Source organism: Trichosurus vulpecula, chromosome 7 (assembly GCF_011100635.1).
Source record: "Trichosurus vulpecula isolate mTriVul1 chromosome 7, mTriVul1.pri, whole genome shotgun sequence".
NCBI classification, from domain to species: Eukaryota; Metazoa; Chordata; class Mammalia; order Diprotodontia; family Phalangeridae; genus Trichosurus; species Trichosurus vulpecula.
The window spans coordinates 252,872,460-252,893,750 of record NC_050579.1 but is presented as its reverse complement, the minus strand read 5'-3'; the positions used below and the strand labels follow the sequence as shown (position 1 = coordinate 252,893,750).

The window sequence follows — 21,291 nt, the reverse complement described above, 5'->3', positions numbered from 1 at the left end:
ATGAGGTTCTTCATGTCCTTAGACCAAAGAAAATTTCACAATATGAGAAAATATATTTACACAACTCAGGGTTAACATTTTGCTTCATTAAATGCAGGGTTCCACAGCCCTCAGGGTGTCTGTGGATAGATTTCAGGGAGTCCATGAACTTGGATGGGAAATAACTTACAGCTTTGTTTCAATATAATTGGTTTCCTTTTTAATCTTATGCATTTTATTTTGTGCATTTGAAAATATTCTGATAAGGGGTCCTTAGGGTTCACTACCCTGCTAAGGGGGTCCAGACCATGACCCCCAAGAAAAGGTTAAGGACTTCTGACCCAAGAGAACAAATCACACTCTGCACCAGGAGACTCATTCTTGTAAAACTGCTCCATCCCTCTTTGACCCCTCCCTTCAAAGGGGTACTTACCCCACCCCACCCCCACCAGCAGGTTAGGATTTTAGTGGAGGACATTATTTCCTAAGAAGTTTGATTAAATATTGATTAAATTCCCTTCCTTCGAATACGTCTGAGAAGGATTTTAGCCTGGAGAAATATTTATTTCACAATATTTTTAGTTGAACTGAAAAGGAGCTTTTAATATGATTCCATACAAATGGGTGGGAGGCAGCCAGTGCCCAAACATGGAGACTGGAATTATTTACTAATTTTTGTTCTCCCTCCCAAAGAGCTTTTGTTTGTGTGGGTTATGTTTATTGGTATTTACTCTGTGAATAGCTAGCATTTATACAGAGCATTCAAAATCTTATCTCGTTCGATGTTCCCAACAACCCTGGGATGTAAGGGCTATTATTATCCCACTCTATAGATGAGGAAACTGAGGTGGACAGAATGACTTACCCAGGATAACACAGCTAGCAAATGTCTGAGGCAGGATTTCCACATAGCAATTTAGAAATTAAAACTTTTTTCTGTTTTGACCTCAAGGACCCCCTGACCGGACACCCAGACCCCACTTTGAGAACCAACGAGAGCCTTTTACAGAGGAGGAAACAGAAGAGAGGCAGCTTGTCTGGATTCATACAGAAAGTCTTGGGCGGCGCTGGGATTCAAATCCAGATTCAGTATAGATCTTTCCAGGATAGGAAATTGACAGCTCCCCAAGGGTGGGGACCATCTCTCTCCCCAACTCTGTGTTGGACCATAGCCTCTAGTGTGTAGCAAATATTCAGCCTGGGCATGTGCTTAAGGGATCAGTGGTATTTTCGAGTATGTAAGATGGTGGTATAGAGAGGCAGCTCTCCACCTCCATTCCTAATGGAATAAAGTGCCCTGGACTAGGAGTCACAAAATCTGGGGTCCTACATTAGCTCTGGAGAATTCTCTGGGCCTTTGTTTCATGGCTCTTCTCAAGATCACTGTGCTGGGAGGGTTCTTGTCATCCACCAGTGCACCCCAAATGTAGGGTGGGACTTTGAAACTCAGAGCACTTGAACTGAACTTTCCCTCTCCTTCTCCAAACACCCCTCCCCGCATCCCCAATCGCAAAGACCAGAAATTTTGCCAAGGAGTCTGATGGGACGTTAAATGTTCCTTAGGAGTGGACAAGGCTTTGGCCGGCTCCCAAAGATCCATTCTTCTTCCCCCACCCCATTATGTGAACTGGGCGGGGTGTGCTGCAAGTGGAGGGGGCTTGGTTAAAGAGGAGCCCCACATCAGTAATCCCAGCCAGGGGTGTTGCTCATTTGGGGAGGGAAGGACTTCCGATTCTTTTAAATCCAGATGCCAGACCCCCAGACTTGCTAGAGCTGGAGAGAGGGCAGGATGCAGAGGTTCCATTTCTTCCCAGCTGTTTTCCTCCTCTTCACAGCTGCCCAGCTGAGCTGTAGCTTAAATGATGAAGAGAAGCAAATGGTGGTAGAACTTCACAACCTCTATCGATCCCAGGTCTCCCCACCTGCGACCAACATGAAGAATATGGTAAGCTGAGGAAGACCCCTCCTCCACTTAGAATGCAAAACTCCAAAAATGGGCTAAGCCTGCAAGGAGACTCTAATAAGGGTGTGTGGTTTTCTCTTCCCTGGAAGGACTGGACTGCAAGGTGCTAGGGGGTATAATACAATCAGAAGACCTAGGTTCTTTGTGTGTTTAACTGATATCACATTATGTGCCTTCTCAGTGGGTGTGGGAGGGGAGGGGATGGAGGGAGAGAATTTGGAATTTTTAAATTTAAAAAAGAAATTTATATTTAAAAAGGCAATTTTTTAAAATTTAAATTTAAAAAGAAAATTTAAATTTAAAAACAAAAGAATGCAGAAAAATAAATAAATAATAAAATGAAATGCTTAAAAAAACAAAACCAAAACAAATCCTACGTTCCAGGCCTCAGCTCGCTGCTTATTAGCTATGTGACCTTGAGTTACTTAACCTCACTGGGCCTGAATTTCCAGCCGTAGAGTCGGGGTAAGATTGTTTGGCCTTGCCTACCTCAAAGATAGAACCCGGAATCAGAAAGACTGGAGTTCAAACTCGGCCTTGGGCACTTACTGTGTGACCTTGGGCAAGTAACTGAAGCTCTGTTTGCCTCAGTTTCTCCATCTGTAAAATGGAGATGAGAACAGCATCTACCTCCCAAGTTTTTTTGCGAGGATCAGACAAGATAATAATTATAGCACAGTGCCTGGCACATAGTAGGTGCTCTGTAAATGTTACCTATTATCAGCTATCACTGTAGACACATGAACTCATTATTTCTTGGGGACAGTCTTGAAGGCAGGTGACTTCAACTGAATATAAAGGGCTGTTACTCAGGCAAACTGTCCCGTGCTCTCTGCCCTTGGAATACACACAACAGCCCAGGGTCATGCAGGAGCCTGGCCCAGCCCAAGTTTCTTCTGGCCACTAAGCTGAGAAGTAACTTCTTTCCGGGCCTCATCCTTATCTGCCAAATGAAAGTCATAATAATCTCCCAGCCACCTCTCAGGATCATGAATCTGAAATTGAAGAACACAAACCACTATAAAGCAACACAAACACTATACAACAGCTGCTTTGGGTGCTGCAGAGTGTTGGGGTCTCTCTGCCAATGCTTGATGGGTGCCTAGCTTCTCGGGAGTTCGTGAACACAGAGGGTGATAGAGAGAGGCAGTTCTCCACCTCCACTCCCAATGGAGTAGAAAGAACCTTGGACTAAGAGTCAAGAAACCTGGGTTCCAGTGTTCGTTCTGCTAGGGACATGATATGAGATCTTGGAGAATTCTCCAGACCTCAGTTTCTTCACTTTTAAAATAACAACTCAATGTTCCCTGAGACCATTTCCTGCTCTGACATCCTTTGCTTCTTGGGACTTCAGTTTCCTCTTCTGTCAAAGTGATATAATGGTCCCTCCCTCCACTCCCCCGTCCCCCTACCTTACAGGCCTTTATAAGGGATGTGCTTTGCAAAATGAAGCAATGTAGAACTGTGAGTTGTCTCTGAAGGACTGTGGAGTGGGGAGGGTGTTGGAACTATGGGCATGTTGGGTAGAAGAGCTGAATCTGCAGGGGCCCAAAGATACTGGAGAAGCCTCTGCTGGGCTTCAGTGAAGTCAGTGTATTCCTGCAACAAAGATCTCTGAGACTGAGGGACTTTCCGGACCCCGTGGGCCCTAACCCAAGCTTGAGGCTGAGGTGGGTGGGGGTTGCACTGTGGTGGGGGCTGGGAATGGGGACAGAGCCAGCAAAAGGGTATGACCAGGACCAAAGTGAGATTGAGATTGTGAAAGATGGGGTCAGAATAGGATCAGATACTGGGATAGATTCAGGACTAAGTCAAGGATCACTGGGCATAATCAGCATAATCAGAGACTCTGGAAGTAGAGGGGGCCTAGGGACCATTTAGTCCAACCCCTTTGGTTTACAGATAGGGCAACTGAGGCCCAGGAAGGTTAAGTAACTGACCCAAGACCACTCAAGTAGTAAGTGGCTGAGCAGGGATGGTACTGGGGAAGGTCCAGCTGGGATCAGGGTGGGATGGCATCTTACTAAGGATGGAAGTGAGCTGGAAGAACTGGGGTCTAAACCTCCCTATGCCACAACTATGTGCTTTCATCTTTGACTTTCTTCCTCTGCTGGGAAAGGCAAACCTAGGGACTTGAGCCAGAAATGGGAAGTCACCGACTTTTCTAGGCACAGATGGGCAATAGCCATTGTGAGTCATCCTTTCCATACTGTACCTTCTTGCTCACCCAGTATCCCTAAACCCCACTGAAGCAATCCCAGGGTTACCGGGAGGGCCCTTTGGCTCTGTCCAACTTTGGGGCTAGGTTGGAAATGGGCAGGGTGTGGGGGGAGGTGGGCGCTAGGGAGAGGAGATCTTGCCATGGCATCAGACCTGGTTGTGGTTTCAGCTTTCTCCTTCCAGGATGCTAACCATCGACATGGAAGAGACGTTGGGGCTTAGTCCAGTCTGCTGAGAGCTCTGTGGGAAGGATGTACTGAGGCTTGGTTGTAATCGAGGAAAGAATCTTTCCAGCTGTCTATTTTCTGAGGCCAACTTGGTTTCAATCTTCCTAAAGACTGAGGGAGAGCTGTTCTTTCTTTCACAAATACAGACAAGAAGGCCAAGGTGAGGGAAGCTTCTCCTAGTCTGTAAACTAAGGGTGACACAAGGAACATGAGGGTGAGTGTGAAGGTCTTGTGATCACAGCAGATAAAGGAAGGCCCAGAATCCACATTCTTCCTGATGCAGGGGGGGTACTCTTTGGGCATTTAAAGCCCATCCTCTAAGACATAGTGGGAAGGTCACTGGTTCTACAATCCATGGGCTTGCTTTCAAATCCTTCCTTTCATTTACTACCTGTGTGATGTTGGACAAATTGCTAAACCTCTCTGGGTCTCTGTTTCCTCTAACATAAAACGAGAGGGGGGTTGCTAGGTAGTCTCTCAGTCACTTGCTTTCTGAGATTAATACATATTATTTTCCTTCACACATTTTCTGTATCTCCCATGCATAGACTCTTCTCCATGTCTGGAATGCACTCCCTCATTTTTTATTTTGGTTTTTTGGCAGCGCAATTGGGGTTAAATGACTTGCCCAGGTCACACAGCTGGTACATGTATCAAGTGTCTGAGGCCGCATTTGAACGGAGTCCTTCTGACTCCAGGGCCAGTGCTCTACTCACCTCGCCTCTGCCCACACTCCCTCATTTCTATATCTTAGAAAACCAGACTTCTTTGAGGACTCAGCTCAAGTGCTACCTTGTTCACTAGGCCTATCTTGATATTCTGCTCCTCCCCCCACCCCATGGTTAGTTGTTGTTCAGTGTTTCAGTTGTGTCTGACTTTTCATGACCCCATTTGGGGTTTTCTTGGCAAAGACACTGGAGTGGTTTGCCATTTCCTTCTCCTGATCATTTGACAGATGAGGAAACTGAGGCAAACAGTGTGAAGTGCCTTGACCAGTGTCACACAGCTAGTAAGTGTCTGAGGCCAGATTTGAACTCAAGAAGATGAGTCTTCCTAACTCCAGGCCCAGCACTCTATGCATCTCACCACCTACCTGGCCCGTTATTAATACCCTCTCATTAAAAAAAAGAATACAATCATTTTAAAAATTTTTCTATTTCCAGCATTTGTATATATTTTGTATTGACTTTTCTGTGTACATGTTTCCCTGGTAGAACAGAGGGTCGGACCATTTCATTTTTGTCTTTGCATCTCCAGTACCAAATTCAGTGCCTAGCACATAGTAAGCATTTAGTAAATGATTAATTAATTGAGTAATAAAAGGTAGGTAGAGAAAATGGAGGGCAGCTAGGTGGCTCAGTGGCCGGAGTGCCAAGCTTGGAGTTAGGAAGATTCATCTTCCTGAGTTCAAATCTAGCCTCAGACACTTACTAGCTGTGTGACCCTGGGGAAGTTACTTCACCCTGTTTGCCTCAATTCCTCAACCTGTAAAATGGGCCAGAGAAGGAAATGGCAAACCACTCTAGTGTCTTTGCCAAGAAAACCCGAAATGGGGTCACGAAGAGTAGATCATGACTAAAACACTACCAAACTGAACAAAAAAATGGAAGCCAGAATCCTCATTCCCAGAACAGGTTTCTCACCCCACAGTCCAAATTGAACTGTGAGCTAGGATCAAGAAACAGGTGTTAGTCACCGAGAGCCAGGGCCAGCCCTGGGGCAAAGATATGAAGAACAGGAAGTATGTCTTCACACCTTCCCTCCTACCTCTTCAGCTCCGACTTTGTCCTCTGGATTTCCTCCCCTTACTCCCCCGCCCCTCCCAAAGTCACCCCTCCCCCCCATGCTATGCCCAATGGGCTTGGAAAAAGGTAATACATCTATGTGTAAGATACGTATCATTTATTTAGTCTATTTAGTAGAATGTAGGCTTATTAAGGGCAGCAACCATTTCATATTTCTCTTTTACTTTACCAGTGCCTGGCCCAAAGTAGGCACTTAGTAAACACTTACTTACTTGTTTAATTGAATTGCATGCTGGTTAAGTCCTCACTCCCTTCACACTGTTATTATTCAGTTGAAAGAAAGCTGGATTTGGAGAGAAAAGGACCTGGGTTTATACTCCACCCAGATCAGCTACTTGCTCCCTGGGGTGGGGGGTGGGAGGTATCGGGGTTGGAGGGAGGGGAGCTTGAGCAGTTACTTTTCCACTCTTCCCCTCCCTCTTCTCATCTATAAAGATCAGGATGTTAAGGATGTTTGCACCAATGATCTCCTAAGGTTGTGGTGATGATCAAAAAGATAATGTTTGTGAAAGATCCTGTTAATGGCCATGATTGTTAAGAGCTGTTATGAAGGAATAAGGGTACTTAGCATTTTAATTTTTTTTATTAACTTATTTTAAACAATTGCACAATAAGAAAAGAAAAAGAAACATATTATAAACTTAAATACAAAAGAAGAAAAAAGCATTGCGATGTGCACAGCAGCATATGAAGGATTCAAAATATACAGCAATGAATTTCCATAAGAAAGCCTATATAATGAATACTACACATTGTGTCCAGAGCTGTCCAACTTTTCTTTGCTTCCTTGTAAGTTTTCTTTTGTGCACTTTGCAGTCTAGTAAAGGTCTCAGGGAAACCAAATGTCTTAATTCTCAAAGGAATGACTCTCTAATGGTGGGATTTCAGGCAGAGGGGACAAGTATTTGGCAGAGAGTGGATGCCATCCCCTAGAATCCCATCTTCCTTTGTCTGCCCTCTTCTCCTCCGAGGGTTCCAGATCCTCTCTCAGCAGTGCCCTGGAAGTCTGTCTGACTCCCCAGCTGCTTGGTCAGTGGCCAGAGCAGCAGGAGATGGCCCCGCAAGGGTGGAGATGAGGACAAAGAGCCAGGAGAAAACTTTTCCAGGCCCAGCAGGCAAAGCCAAAGGATCATGGAGTTGAATTGGATCCAGTTTCCCCAGAGCTCTGGGCTGGGAGGTCTTGTGAATTCCTTCACTGGCTCAATTTGTCTTGATTCCGCCTACTCCCTGACCAGCTGCAGTCATTCTGGCCCCTTCAAGTTCCTCCCTCTGGCCTTAAACACACAATGGACTTCAAGGATTTCAAGTGGGAAAAAAAAATAGTCATCCAATGAAATAGAAGGATTTCAGGCTTTCATAAGAAGAAGACAAGAACTAAACCACAAATCTGATCCCCCAATATCAAGACCCAAAAGAAGCATAAACAGGTAAAAAGGGAAAAGAAAATATAAGGGAATTCAATAGAGCTAAACTATTTACATACCTACTTGGGAAGATGATGCTTGTAATTCTTAAAAATTGTTTCATTAAGAGCACAGCTAGAAGGACTATACACAGGCAGAAGGTGTAAGTATAAGGTGAATTTGAAAGAATGACATAAAAAAATAAGGGATAAAAAGAGGAATAAAATGGGTGGAGAAGGGAGAGGTAGGATGGGGTAAATTATTTCACACGAAGAGGCATGAAAGACCTATTACTGTGGAGGGGAAGATGGGGAAGTTGGCAACAAACATTGCTTGAACCTTACTCTTATAAGTGTTAGCTCAAAGAGGGAATCACTTACACAGGAAGTTGAATATAGAAATCTAATTTACCCAGCAGGGAAGTGGGGGGGTGGGGTGGAGATCCAATAAAGAAGGGGTTAGAATTAATAGAAGGGAAGGCAGATCAGAGGAGGTTGTAGACAGGAGCAAAACACTGGTAAGAAGGGAAAGGGTGAAAGGAGAGAGAGAAGACAGACAGGAGGAAGAAAAGCATGGAGGGGAATACACAGGTAACCAAAACTGTAATGTGAAGGGGATGAACTCTCTTATAAAATGGAAGTGGCTAGCAGAGTGGGATCAAGAACCATAATTCTACAATATGTTGTTTACAAGAAGCATACCTGAAGCAGAAAGCATGTAATCCAAAGCCTAATCAGCTTCCTTCCACACCTTGAAAGAAACTGTTGTTTTAAAGTGTAAATGGCACAGGATTTAAAGTCAGGGGACCTGGGTTTGAATCTCATTCTTTCTGAATCCCATTGTTACCTTGGGCAAATCGTTTCTCTCTTATTGCACTTATTTAGTTTCCCCTTCTGTAAAATGAGGGCTTGGACTAACGTCCATTCCAAGTTTTAAAACCTATGATCCTGTATTCCTAGATTCCCTATTCCCACCCCTTCCCCACCTGCTGTTATGGTGCCTGAAATTCCACAATTAGGGAGTTATTCCTTTGGGGCCTTAAGCCTTTTCCATCTTCCCATGGCCCTAGGGGATTAGCTGACATTGAACTGGGCAAGACATCTGCAGGAGTAACACGAGATGGATTCTTGCAGGAACGAAGGAGAGACTTGGGAAGGGCCAAGATAGAAGGGGAGAAAAATCTAGATAGAAGAGGAGGTGGGAAATCAGACACAGAATTAGGTTTGCTTTTTGCCCTGAAATGGGAGTGGGGAAAGTTGGGAGAGGTACCATGGTTACTCCCAGGGAACAAGGATGCTAAAGGATGTGTAGTTACCACGTATGCCCACAAGGTGGTGCAGTGACTGCACATAGCTAATTACCCAAGGGAAAAAATAATATCCCAAGAGCCTAGAGTTCTTTTAGACATTCTGAATGATTCTTGATGAATCTGGGGGTCCTAGCAAGCCTAGATCATGTGAACTCACCAAAGAGAACCTATTAGAACCACTGATGAACTCTCTGCACATGACAATTGTGTTTGGGTCTAGGTGCTGGCCTCTATCGCTCAAGGGTCAACCCAAGTTCACACCCATTATGAGGAGGAAATATGGTATAGTCCAGTGGTTTCCAACCTTTTTGAGTTTGAAGACCCCTTTATAACATTAGAAAATTTCACCAACCTCCACACAATAGCAGTTGTCCTATTGGTATCCATTGACTGAGAAAACACGAGACAAACAGAAAGCTACTAGAATTCAGTAACCCTTAAATGAATTAGTATTTTATCTTTAAAGTAGTATTTTCTTCAGTGGTCTTTTGGACCTCCTTTTCCATTTGGCTAATTCTGCCTTTCAAGGCATTCTTCTCCTCATTGGCTTTTTGGAGCTCTTTTGCCATTTGAGTTAGTCTGTTTTTTAAGGTGTTGTTTTCTTCAGTGTATTTTTCAGTATTTTTTTGGGTCTCCTTTAGCAAGTCATTGACTTGTTTTTCATGGTTTTCTCACATCCTTCTCATTTCTCTTCCCAATTTTTCCTCTACTTCTCTAACTTGCTTTTCCAACTCCTTTTTGAGCTCTTCCATGGCCTGGGACCAGTTCCTGTTTTTCTTGGAGGTTTCTGTTGTAGGCTCTTTGACCTTATTAATTTCTTCTGTCTGTATGTTTTGGTCTTCTTTGTCAGCAAAGAAAGAATGCAAAGTCTGAGACTGAATTTGGGTGCGTTTTTGCTGCCTGGCCATATTCCCAGCCAACTAACTTGACCCTTGAGTTTTTCAGTGGGGTATGACTGCTTGTAGATTACAGAGTTCTATGTTCCACGTTTGGGGGGGAGGTGCCAGCTCTGCCACACCAGCACTGCTCCTTCCCCAAGAACCCCCAACCCAAACTGGGCTTAGATCTTCAGCAGGCTGTGCACCCCTGCTCTGATCCGCCACTTAATTCCTCCCACCAGGTGGGCCTGGAGCCGGAAGTAACAACAGCTGTAGCTGCCCCACCTCCGCTGCCCCCGGGGCTGGAAGCCGAACCACGAACTCCTTCCACTCCCACAGCTTTTCCCACTAACCTTTTCCGAAGTGTTTGGTGTTTGTGGGTTGAGAAGTCTTGTGACTGCCGCAGCTCACTGAATCAGGGCGCTAGGGCCCCCTCCGCCCGGCTTCTGGTCTGGATGGTCCATGCCGCTCAGGCTGGGCTCTGCTCCACTCCGTTCCCAGCTCCCAGCTCCGTGTGGGATAGACCTCACCCAGAGACCATCCAGGCTGTCCTGGGCTGGAACCCTGCTTCCCTCTGCTGTTTTGTGGGTTCTGCTGTTCTAGAATTGGTTCAGAGCCATTTTTTATAGGTTTTTGGAGGGACTCGGCAGGGAGCTCACGCTATTCCCTGCTTACCAGCTGCCATCTTGGCTCCACCCCGAATTAGTATTTTATTAATCATGATGGTACATTTGAAAAATGGTAGTACATATGTGTGTAAGATATAGTTTATTGGTGGAGGGAACTCCCAGGGAGAAAATTCCATCTACCAACAGGATCACAGACTTAGAGCTGGGAGAGGAAGTTCCAGGAGTGGACTGCTCTGTGATTTCCAATTCTAGTGACTTTTGCAGGGTCACAGGGGTGTTAGGTGTCAGAGGAAGTTCTTGAATCCAGGTCTTCCGGAGTCCGAGGCTGGTTCCCCATCTACTAACCCACAGCTGCCTCAGAAGGTTTAAATCCATAGATTTGCATAAGGATTCTCCTACCCCTTTGGATAACTCCTGAGCCTCCCAAAGGTCCAAGGCCCACAGGTTGGAATCACTGATTTAGTAGAAAAATCTGGGAATAGAAAGACCTGACTGATTGAGTTCCAGCTGTACTATTGTCTGAGCTGTGTGTCTTTGGTCTTTCCCTCTGAGGGGCAGTATGGTAGAGTGGATGGGGTAGCTAGGTGTCATGGTGGATAGAGCTCTGGGTCTGGAGTCTGGGAAGACATCTTCAAGAGTTCAAATACAGCCTCAGTCACTTATCTGTGTGACCCTGGACAAGTCACTTGACCCTGTTTGCCTCAGTTTTCTCATCTATAAAAATGAGTTGGGGAAGGAAATGGCAAACCACCCCAGTATCTTTGCCAAGAAAACCCCAACTGAAACCACAACTGAAAATGACTGAACAATAATAATACAATAGAGTAGATGGGGCAATGGATTTTGGGAAGGCCTGGGCTCAAATCCTCCTTCATACACTTATCAGTTTTGTGCTGGGGGACAAATCACTTTTCTGTTACTCAGTTTCCCCATCTGAACATTGGGAGGAGGGATGTGACTCACTGGCTTCTAGGGTTCCTTCTAGCTCTAAATCTATGAGCACTTTTTGAGCCCCATTAAGCCTGATTCACCTGTACAATGAGGGGCACTAGATGTTCTCTAGAGCAGCTTCCAGTTCTGCCATTCTGAGAATCTGTGGCTGGGCCCTTTTCTGAGGGCAGACAGCTTCAGTCAGATGAACCCTTCTCCCCCAACTGGCACTTAGGAAGCTGTTCCAGCCTCAACAGGGAGGCTTCTCACGAGAGGGATCAGGCTTCAGTAAATGATCTGGGAAGAGGACTAGCTTCTCCAACCGGACAGCTCCCTGCCATCTGGAGCTGCTGCCTCAGTTACAGTTGAAGTATCTCCCATGTGCCAGGTGCTTCAGGGAGTGCCAAAGGGGTGCCACACAAAGTCTGCCCTCAAGGAGCTAGTGGGGGAGATAAGACTCCTTCCTCCGAATGAAGAGATAACTATGACAGGACATAGGGAGATGGGGCGGCACTAATGTGCTTCTACAGAAGTGCTTTAGGCTGCTGAGGACTGGGGGGTCACTGGGGGCTGGTGCAGCCCCGGGGGCCTTCATGGTAGCAGTGGGATTCCAATTCAATGGTTTACCAAGCGTTCATTAAGCCTGTTGTGTGCAGGGTATTCCACGAGGCATTGGAGCGGATGAAAAGCTTTAGATTGGACACCATTCCTGCTCTCAGGGAGGTTAAGTCTATATGTAGTAAAAAGTCATGCTTTATAATTTACAAAGCCTAAAATCACACAGGTGGTAAATGACAGGGAAGATCTGAACTCGTGTCCCCTTGGCTGCAGATTCAGGGCCCTTTCTGCTATACGATGGGACTTGGCCATGAAGGGCTTTAAATGCCAAAATGTGCATCTTCTCTAACAGAAAGAAGGTGGATTCTGGGTCTTTCTTAGCACTTGATTTATTGTAATCATAGGGCTCTCATGCTCACCCTTCGTGTTCCTTGTGACAGCCTCAGTCAGCAGGTGCCAACAGACTTGGAGAGGCTTCCCCCACCTTGGCGTTCCTTTCTTTATTTGCGAAAGAAAGAACAGCTTTCCCACAGCTTTGAGGAGGCCTGGAGCCAAGCTGGCCTCAGGGAATGGGGTGAAAAATCTGGACCGACTCCTTCCTGGGCCACAGCCAAGCCCTCAACCCATCCTTCCCATAGAACCCAGCAGATTAAAAGAGTAACTCTTTTCTAGCCTTATAAATGGTGCTAGGTGGTACAGTGGATAGAGCACTGGGCTTAGAATCAGGAAGATTCATCTTTCTGAGTTCAAATCCAGCCTCAGACACCCCCTAGCTGTGTGATCCTGGGCAAGTCACTTAACCCCATTTGCCTCAGTTTCCTCATCTGTAAAATGAGCTGGAGAAGGAAATGGCAAAGCACTCCAGTATCTTTGTCAAGAAAATCCCAAAGTAGGGTCAGAAAGAATTGGACATGACTGAACAACAAAGCTTTACAAAGCCTTTCCTTTACAACAAAGGTGTTCTGCCTCTGATAAATATTGATTGTGTGACCCACACAAAACTTTTGTGTTGCACCACAAGTGATGCAATGGTTAGAATGTTGGACCTGGATTCACGAAGACCTGAGTTCAGACATTCCCTAGTTGTGTGACCTGGGCAAATCATTTAGCCTCTGTTTGCCTCAGTTTTCTTATCTGTAAAATGAGCTGGAGAAGGAATGGCAAACCACTTCAGTATCTTTGCCAAGAAAACCCCAAATGGGGTCCTGAAGAGTCAGAAATGACTAAAATGACTGAACAAATACAACAGAAAATAGTGATAGGGTTTGTTGGGAGGATAACGTGAGGTAATATTTAGCTCTTTCCCAGCTAAAAGTCTAGTGTACTTTTCATGGTTTTATGTTAAATTATGTAAGCCTGGGTAGCACAGAATCCTATAAGCGTACCACACAACACATTATCACACGCCCCTGAACTGGATACTGAAACGCCCACTTATTGCTGAAGGAAATTTAAGGTGTGGAGGTGGGGTGAGGGTTAGAGGGACATTTTATAACAAGGTCAGCAGAAGTCTAAATTTACTGAGACATACATTCCTCCCCTATTTCCTAATTGTTTTTGGCCTTATGGTTGACATATACCATATTTATTAGACAAGGCCATCTCTAGACTATAAGCTGAATTCCTAAAATTAGGTCTCTTTGAAAGAAAAAATGCATAGGTATCCAATGAAAATGAACACCATTTTGTGGGTCACACTGATTTTATATGAGACAGATTGCAGTGGGGACAAAGTATGGCTTTGTCCAATTGGTCTTAGACCAATACAGCAATACAGACCAAAATCAGCTGGTAGCTATTCATTAATTAATTCAACAAACATTTATTAAGCACCTACTATGTATAGAGAGAGCACTGCGCTAGGCAGGCACCAGGAGAGATATGGTCTACTGGAGGGACAAGACACAAACCCAGCTAACTATAGGACCTCTTCTGGACCATGGCATTGGTAATGTGCCGGTGTGTGGAATGCTCCCTGCCTACTAAAGAGATATGCTGGTCATACAATATCTACCTTCCGCCTAGTGCCACCCACCTTTACCAAGTGCTCACACCAGCCAGAGAGGCCGGTAGGGCAGAGATTATTGTCTTCATTTTACAGAGGAGAAAACTGAGACCAGAGAGACCAAGTGACCGGGGCCAAGCTCATCTTCCAACACTAGATCTTGCGCTTCTTCCTTCTTTCCCTAATCCTACCCACCTTTTCAGAAATGGGACGAGGATCTGGCTGCCTTTGCCAAAGCCTACGCCAGCAAGTGCGTGTGGGGCCACAACAAGGATCGAGGCCGCCGGGGAGAGAACCTCTTTGCCATCACAGAAGGGGAGATGGACTTAGAGCTGGCTGTGGAGCAGTGGTACAATGAGCACGAACACTATGACCTCAGCAATGCCACCTGTGCCGAAGGACAGATGTGTGGCCACTATACCCAGGTAGGCTAGGATGGGAGCAGGGCCAGGCCAGGCCCAAGGACTCTCCAGCTTCCCCCCCCAACCTTACCCAGCTCCCTACCCTGCCCCCCCCGTACCTTACCCAGCTCCCTACCCTCCCCCCAACCTTACCCAGCTCCCTACCCTCCCCCCAACCTTACCCAGCTCCCTACCCTCCCCCCAACCTTACCCAGCTCCCTACCCTCCCCCTAACCTTACCCAGCTCCCTACCCTGAATTTTTTCAATTCAACAGTTAACTCCACCCTTACCTCTAAAGGAAATACAGATCAGGAAGTAGAGATCAGGACCACAGAATCTGAGGAAAAGACAGGGCTCCAGGCTTCGCCCAGGCTCAAGTCATCCCATGGGCCGCTAAGTAGCACAGTCATCTTCCCGAGTTCAAATCTGGCCTCAGACACTGACTAGCTCTGTGATCCTGGGCAAGTCCCTTAACCCTGTTTGCCTCAGTTTCCTCATCTGTAAAATGAGCTGGAGAAGGAAATGGCAAACCACTCCAGTATTTCTGCCAAGAAAACCCCAAACGGGGTCATGAAGACTCAGACAGGACCAAAAAAGGACTGAACAACAAGCCACCTCAGACATATAGATGATTATTTATGCTTTATTATTGTTGTTATAATGATGGTTACACCAAATTAGCCCCATAAATAGCTTTACTTTCTGGATGGCTGAAGCTTACTCTTTCAGGTACTTTTTAAACTTTCTTTTTGTTTTAGTTATTTGGGATGTAAATTATTTCTAAAATGTGTTTTAAAAATGTATACACTTCCCTGCTTCTTCAGCAGAGGCTAGAACACAGACAGATGGACCACAGATCTGAGCTTGACGTTGGGCATTCCATGGGGTCAGACATAGACAAGTTAGGTAAATAGGAGAGTGTCATCCAGGGTACGGTTGTCCCTGACTGGAGACACAGGTTCATCCACTGCCCAGCCCTTTGCTGGTCACCATGCCTGAGAACTCGGGTAACCTACAGCCTGGTCCAATTCTTGGGGCACACCAGGAAACCAGACTCCCCAGACTTACAGCGCTCTAACACAACAAGATCTTACCTAATTCTTGTATCTGCTCTCTCCCCGATCAAGAAAATGACTCTATAATCAAAGAACAAGGGCCGGTTTAGGAATACCAGCCCAAAGGCTTTGGCTCTCTTCCTTCAGGAAGCTTCAGAGTAGGGAAGTGCCTGATGGCCTCAAGAAGACCGTAAGACGCAACTTCTGCCTTCTCCTTCCCACCTCCTGGGTTGTATCGACGACTCAGGGTCGTCATTACGAACATCATTTATAGTGTTGTGCTATATATGATGTAGCAATGCAGAAGACCCTCGGCCTTGATGCTGTCCTGGGAATTTCTGCGCCCTCTTGACATCAGCTGTTACTTTTTGCTTCCATCAAAATGCTTGGGTCTAGGAGCCCTTCCCCAGCTTAGAATTTTATGGAAAGCAAAAGTCAATAGGCTCTACATGAAAGCTTGCCTACAGATGAAGTGCATGAGTCAGACATCTATGCCACTCAGAAGCCTTCCCATGTACCCCACCCCCATTTCGGCTTCTGGGGATCTGACTGCCAGAAAAGGGGGGCATGGAGTTTATTATTTCTTACTCTTTATAGAAGGTTATTCCCAAGCTTCCTGAGTTCATCCATTCCTGTATTCTTTATAATCAGGAAGATCTAAGGGGATCTGATAAACCCTTCTTGCCCCTGTGGGGTCCCAGATGAGGCCCCGCCAATGTCCTAGATAGAGCGGGATCTGAGCACACGAATATCACCACCTAGGTTCAGATCTATGATCCAGCCAGCTGTGTTCCAGCTGTGTCAGGGGTTTGGGAGCCTTTCTTATTTCTTCTTCCATATTCCCCGGAGTCAAGAATAAGGGGTATTTGTCAGAGGAAGAAAGTAAGGAAGGAGTGCATCTCCAGGGATGGCTAAGAACTTTGGAGAAATGTGGGGAGAAGGGAAATCCTCTCCTGAGTTGTATTAGGCCAATTTTTCATGGAGGGGCATGTCAAGATCTAACCTTCAGCCAGGCTAAGAATGGACTGCCCAAGCTCGTTAGCATTGTTAGAAAGCAAGAGTCCTTAGGCTCTGAGTAAAAGATTGCCTACAGAGTACGTGAGCTTTGTCACAGTTGTCTCTGCCACCCAGAGATCTCCCTTTCCCTCTTCTGGCATCTCAGTTATGTCCTGGAGAGTTGGGTGAAAGCTAAGGAGGTTCCAAAGTAAACTGGAGTAGTCACCCGGTCAAGGGGTCCCTCAACACATACATAGTTTTAAGACTCCACCTCCAGACTGTGGGGCCATCCTGCATTGGATTATCACCCCTAGGGGATGCCTCAGTCTGGGTCAGGCTCCAGAATACTAGTAAGGCCACTAGCTCCAGAAATATCTCCCCTTCCAACCCCTGGCCTAAGAGTCTAACATTAGAGATCTGTCCTTTTCACTGAAGGCTATTAAAATGCAAATACCCCTGAGAAGTCTGTTACCTCTTAGAATGAATGATCTAAATGATTTCAAACGCTTTCCAATGACAGTGGAAACTTCATAGCAGAGAGGAGAAGAAAGAGAATGGTTTTGGGTTAGGGTATTGATACTTTGTCTTCCTGCCCTTTAGCTCCCCCAAACCTCTGTCATTGAGCTTAAAATTCCAGAGTTGCAAATTCAGCCCTTTGGCTTAGAGTTTTTATTACCCTGAAAAGAAAATCTTACCCCCACTATTCCGCTACTACACCCTCCTCCTCCCCACATCACAGGTGCTACAGTGTCATTAACACTGTAATGCATCATTGCCATTAGCCAGGACTTAGCTTTGAACTGGGGAGATGAAAGACCTTGCTTTGATAAGAGGAGGGAAGGAGAAAGTACTATGGAGCACTGGGCCTGGACTCAGGAAGACCTGAGCTCAAATCCATCCTCAGACACTAGCTATGTGACCCTGGGAAAGTCACTTGACCTGTTTGGCTTGATCCACTGGAGAAGGAAATGGCAAACCACTCCAGTATCTTTACCAAGAAAACTCCACGGACAGTATGGTCCAAGGGGTCACAAAGAGTCAGACATGACTGAACGACTGAACAACTACCTTGGCCTCCCATGGGGACCACGCACATTTCCAGGTTAGAAGGTGAGTGGTCTCTAGGTGATTGGTCTTGTCTCCAGGTTGATCCCTAGGTTGGATTCCTTGCGTTTGGGGGCTTCTAGGGCTCTTGCCTGCTCTTGCCAGAAAGAAAAGCCTTTTGTTCTGGCTTCTTTCAGGTAGTCTGGGCAAAAACGGAGAGGATTGGCTGCGGATCTCAGTTCTGTGAGACGCTTGAGGGAGTGATGGAGACTAATATTCATGTGCTGGTCTGCAACTATGAACCCCCGTGAGTGCCCATCAGAGCCTGTGGAAGGGATGGGGATGAGGAGAGGGAGAGGGAAGCAGTCCAATATGACCGAGGCTAGAGGATAAAATGAACTCACCCAGGGTCACACAGCTTAGCTTGGCCAAGAGTGAGACCCAAGTATATCGACTCTCAGACCGGAGTTTTTCCCACTTTCCCAGGCTACCTCATGGAATGATTGGGAGGTGGGGGGTGGGAAGGATGGGGAAGAGAATTAATTAGGCTTCCCTTTTCCATCTCCTCCTCTTCTCCCAGAGGAAACGTGAAGGGCCAGAAACCCTATGTGGAGGGGCCACAGTGTTCCCAATGCCAGGAGGGCTACCAGTGTAAGAACCAACTCTGTCGTAAGTAGTGGTGGGGCTGGTGGGAAAGGGAGGGCCTGGGGCATAGATGCTTTTTGTCAGTCAGTCATGCGGCATTTAGAAAGTACCTCTGGGTCCTGCCCCATAGGCCTGGTCCCAGTTGGGAATTCTGTAGACTAACAAAGAGGCACTCCCTCCCACTTCACCCCAAAGAGAGAAATTCAGATAAAAATGAAGACCTGATGGATACTGTGTCCTTAGTCTGGGAGCTCACAGTGGGGTGAAAGGTAGAGGTGATAAGGAAGGCTGTGAGAGTGTGGCTGGGGATGAAGAGGTTCTGGGTATGGTTAGAGGGGAAGGTAGAAAGGGGGAAAGATGAGTGGAGAAGGGAGAAGAAAGGTGGTGGTGGTGTGTCATGGAGAATGGGGAGGTTGTTGATGCACAAATGGTTAGGATTGAGATCCGGAACTATCACAGAATCACAGAAGTGAAGTTGGAATGAAGCTCTGTGGCAAGGAGGCCAACCCATACACAAAAAGAGTCCTTACTATAATACACTCACATGCCCACTAGCCTTCTCTTGAAGACCTCTAAGCAGAGGGATCCATCCCACTGCCTCTCCAGGCAGACCATTCCCTGTCTGGACAGATCTAATGGAATTTGTTCCTGACATCAAGCCTTAATTGTCCTCTATGCAATTTTTACCCCGCTGTTCCTGGTTCTCAAACAGAACATGATGTCTATTCCCTTTTCCTCATAAATACTTGGGAGACCACCTTGCAAACTGGGAGTTCTTTCATTTCGTCCTCACATGCACATCCTTCTAATAAATGATGCATTCATTACATCTTAGCTGGAGCAGATAAAGGATTGAGGACCCCACAGACTGGCACTAATGTCGAGCCCTGTCTATTTCTTGTCAGAACCAATCATAGGCCCAGAAGAGGCTGGGGTCTCATCCTTTTTACCAGGCGCAGCCCTGCCCTCTATGGCAACTGAGACCTCACCCAACTTGGCGACTGAGGCCCCTCCCTCTTTGGCTACCAAAGCCTCGACCTCCCTGAGTGAGGGGACCTCCCTCTCCCCTAGGCTAAGTATTGACACCACCCTGAAATCATTAGAGACAGAGGCCAGCAAGACAGAGCCAGAAAGAGGTGAGCCCACCCAGGATGGACCTCAAGAGTTTCTTCCCTCCTCCACTACCTCCTCCTCCGAGACTCTGGCTACCACTTCCTTGGCTAATGATGAACTGGAAGAGGTCCCAGGCACCCTGTGGCCAATAGGGCACACCTCCAATAGTGCCCCCGCTGGCCTCTCCCAAACTGGTGGGGCCAGTGCCATAGGTGGGCGCACCCTGGCCCTACACTCCACTTTAGAAGGTAAGGGCTACCGCTTCAGCCCTGCCTGGTCAAGTCTCCAGTCTGCACGGCTATCCTTTAATTTCTTGTGACTGTACCCTTAGGCCTGATGCCAAGGAATGGTGGTGGGACATTCCTGAGCTCCAATATCCCAGCATGTGTAACTGCATGGAGCATGGAGTCAGCATGTCACGTAGGCACTCACAGCATCCTGTTCTTTTTGTTGTTGGCTCCTTATGTGTGTGTGGGGTGCTCCTATGTACATTTCCTGGGGTTGAAAGTATGTCTGGTGGAAGACAGATGTGGGGCGGGCGGGGATGGGATCACACCAGGAAATCTGCTTCAGCTGAACCTTACTTCTCTCTTCTCTGGACACAGATGTTGCTGGGAAAACCATGCAGAGTGCTTCTAGTCGTTCTGAGTTTTCTCTTTTTGGGCTACTAAGTTGCCTAGTCCTGAGATACTTCTTCTGAAGGCATCATCCTTTGCACACCCTGTGCCCACACTATAATGTATACTATGCAGACCACAGGCCTTGTGTTCCCCTGGAAATAGAGCAGATTAGATGGATGGATGGATAGAAGAATGGATGCCCAGATGTGGGCCTGGACACACCCTGGATCTACAACCAAAGAATTAGGGTTCCAGTCCAAGAGGCCCACTAACACACTCACACTGCCCCACTTTCAGCTACGCCCCTTCCTTGCACACATGCCCCTTCAGGAGACTCTACAAGGTGGTTCCTGCAAGACCCCGATATGCAGGCCATGAAACAAGCGGGGGCTCCTAGAACCACCGAATCCTCTTAATGGAAGTGACCTCCAGACCTCATCTGTTTCACTCTGGGACCCCCTCCAAGCCTTAGTGGAGGTCCAAGAGAAGTGCCATGTCATAAAGAGTTCTGCTGTGACCAGCATGTCTACGGCTCTTCCTGCCCTTCAAGGCCCCCTAGTGAGGTTTGCCCAGACCCTTTGCCCTCTTCCCTCGGTCTCCTTTTCACCCTCCTCCAGGGGTTGCTCAGAGAGGTGACTTTTGCTTCTCTGGCATGAAGACAGTATCCATCTGGTGGATGTTCTCTCTCATACCTGTTGAGGCAAGACATATATGTCTGTGCCAAACCCAAGAGGAACAGAGAACTGCAAGGCAGAGGGCTGGGGGAGGGGTTATTTGGGCCCATGAAGGTTTGCAGTCCTGGCTACATACATAAGTACTGATCCTGGTGACAGCCCCTAGGCCTGATTCTGCCCAGATATCTTCTGCAGTGTGGTGGTGCTGTGAGATCTTTCACTCACCTTTTGGGGTGAGGATTATGCCAAGATGAAGGACAAGCTTCTCCCTGAGCCAGAGAAGTCACAGGGACTCAGGAGAAAGCAATCTCAAAGTCCTGAATAAAGTTCAGTCTGAAGTAACTCTCCTTGAATGAGTGGTAGGGGTTGAAAGGGGAGGGTACAGGTAGTAGGGCCAGGTCTTGGACCAGAAGCAGAGGATCCAAGCATAAAAAAGCCATAATACTTCCATTTGTTTAGTCCCAAGAAAAATTGGAGTAGCCTTGCCCCCCACTTCCCTACACTCACCTCAGACTATGCTCCCCATGTGGACCCATAACCACTCTACAAACCCTCATGTTCTCCATTAATTGCTTCCCCTTCTTCAGATATTCCACTTTATTTTCTCCCTAGCAAACTTTATTCCCCTCAGGGCCTCTCTGCAAATTCCTCTGCAGCTAGGTAGCATAGTAGACAGAACCCTGGGCTTGGAATCGAGAAGACGTGTTCAAACCTGACCTTGGACTAGCTGTATGACCCTGAGCAAGTCACTTAACCCGCTGGCCTGTCTCCTCAACTGTAAGATGCATATAGTAATAGCATCTGCCTCTATTAGCAGAATGCTTAGCACAGTGCCT

The 21,291-nt window shown here is 46.7% G+C and overlaps 1 protein-coding gene across 3 annotated transcripts; it reads left to right on the top strand.

The window, feature by feature from the left end:
• Window positions 1-1,670: 1,670 nt before the first annotated feature.
• PI16 (peptidase inhibitor 16) lies at window positions 1,671-20,797 on the top strand. Of its 3 annotated transcripts, none has more exons than XM_036767785.1 (6): window positions 1,671-1,924; window positions 14,110-14,331; window positions 17,601-17,710; window positions 17,984-18,072; window positions 18,954-19,409; window positions 19,767-20,797. In XM_036767785.1, exons 1-6 carry the CDS (start codon window positions 1,769-1,771, stop codon window positions 19,859-19,861), a joined length of 1,128 nt encoding a protein of 375 aa, XP_036623680.1. In that variant the 5' UTR covers window positions 1,671-1,768; the 3' UTR covers window positions 19,862-20,797. The 3 variants fall into 3 exon arrangements, with proteins under 3 accessions (XP_036623680.1, XP_036623682.1, XP_036623681.1); XM_036767787.1 differs by having other exon boundaries at window positions 1,755-1,924; window positions 18,954-19,184; XM_036767786.1 differs by having other exon boundaries at window positions 1,765-1,924; window positions 19,152-19,409.
• The last annotated feature ends 494 nt before the right edge of the window (window positions 20,798-21,291 follow it).

Bases quoted from the DNA above. Each gene is read 5' to 3' on its own strand.
- PI16 (XM_036767785.1), top strand. From the start codon at position 1,769: ATGCAGAGGTTCCATTTCTTCCCAGCTGTTTTCCTCCTCTTCACAGCT. The intron at 1,925-14,109 runs GTAAGCTGAGGA...CCACCTTTTCAG, and splicing joins CGACCAACATGAAGAATATG to AAATGGGACGAGGATCTGGC. The intron at 19,410-19,766 runs GTAAGGGCTACC...CTCTGGACACAG, and splicing joins CCTACACTCCACTTTAGAAG to ATGTTGCTGGGAAAACCATG.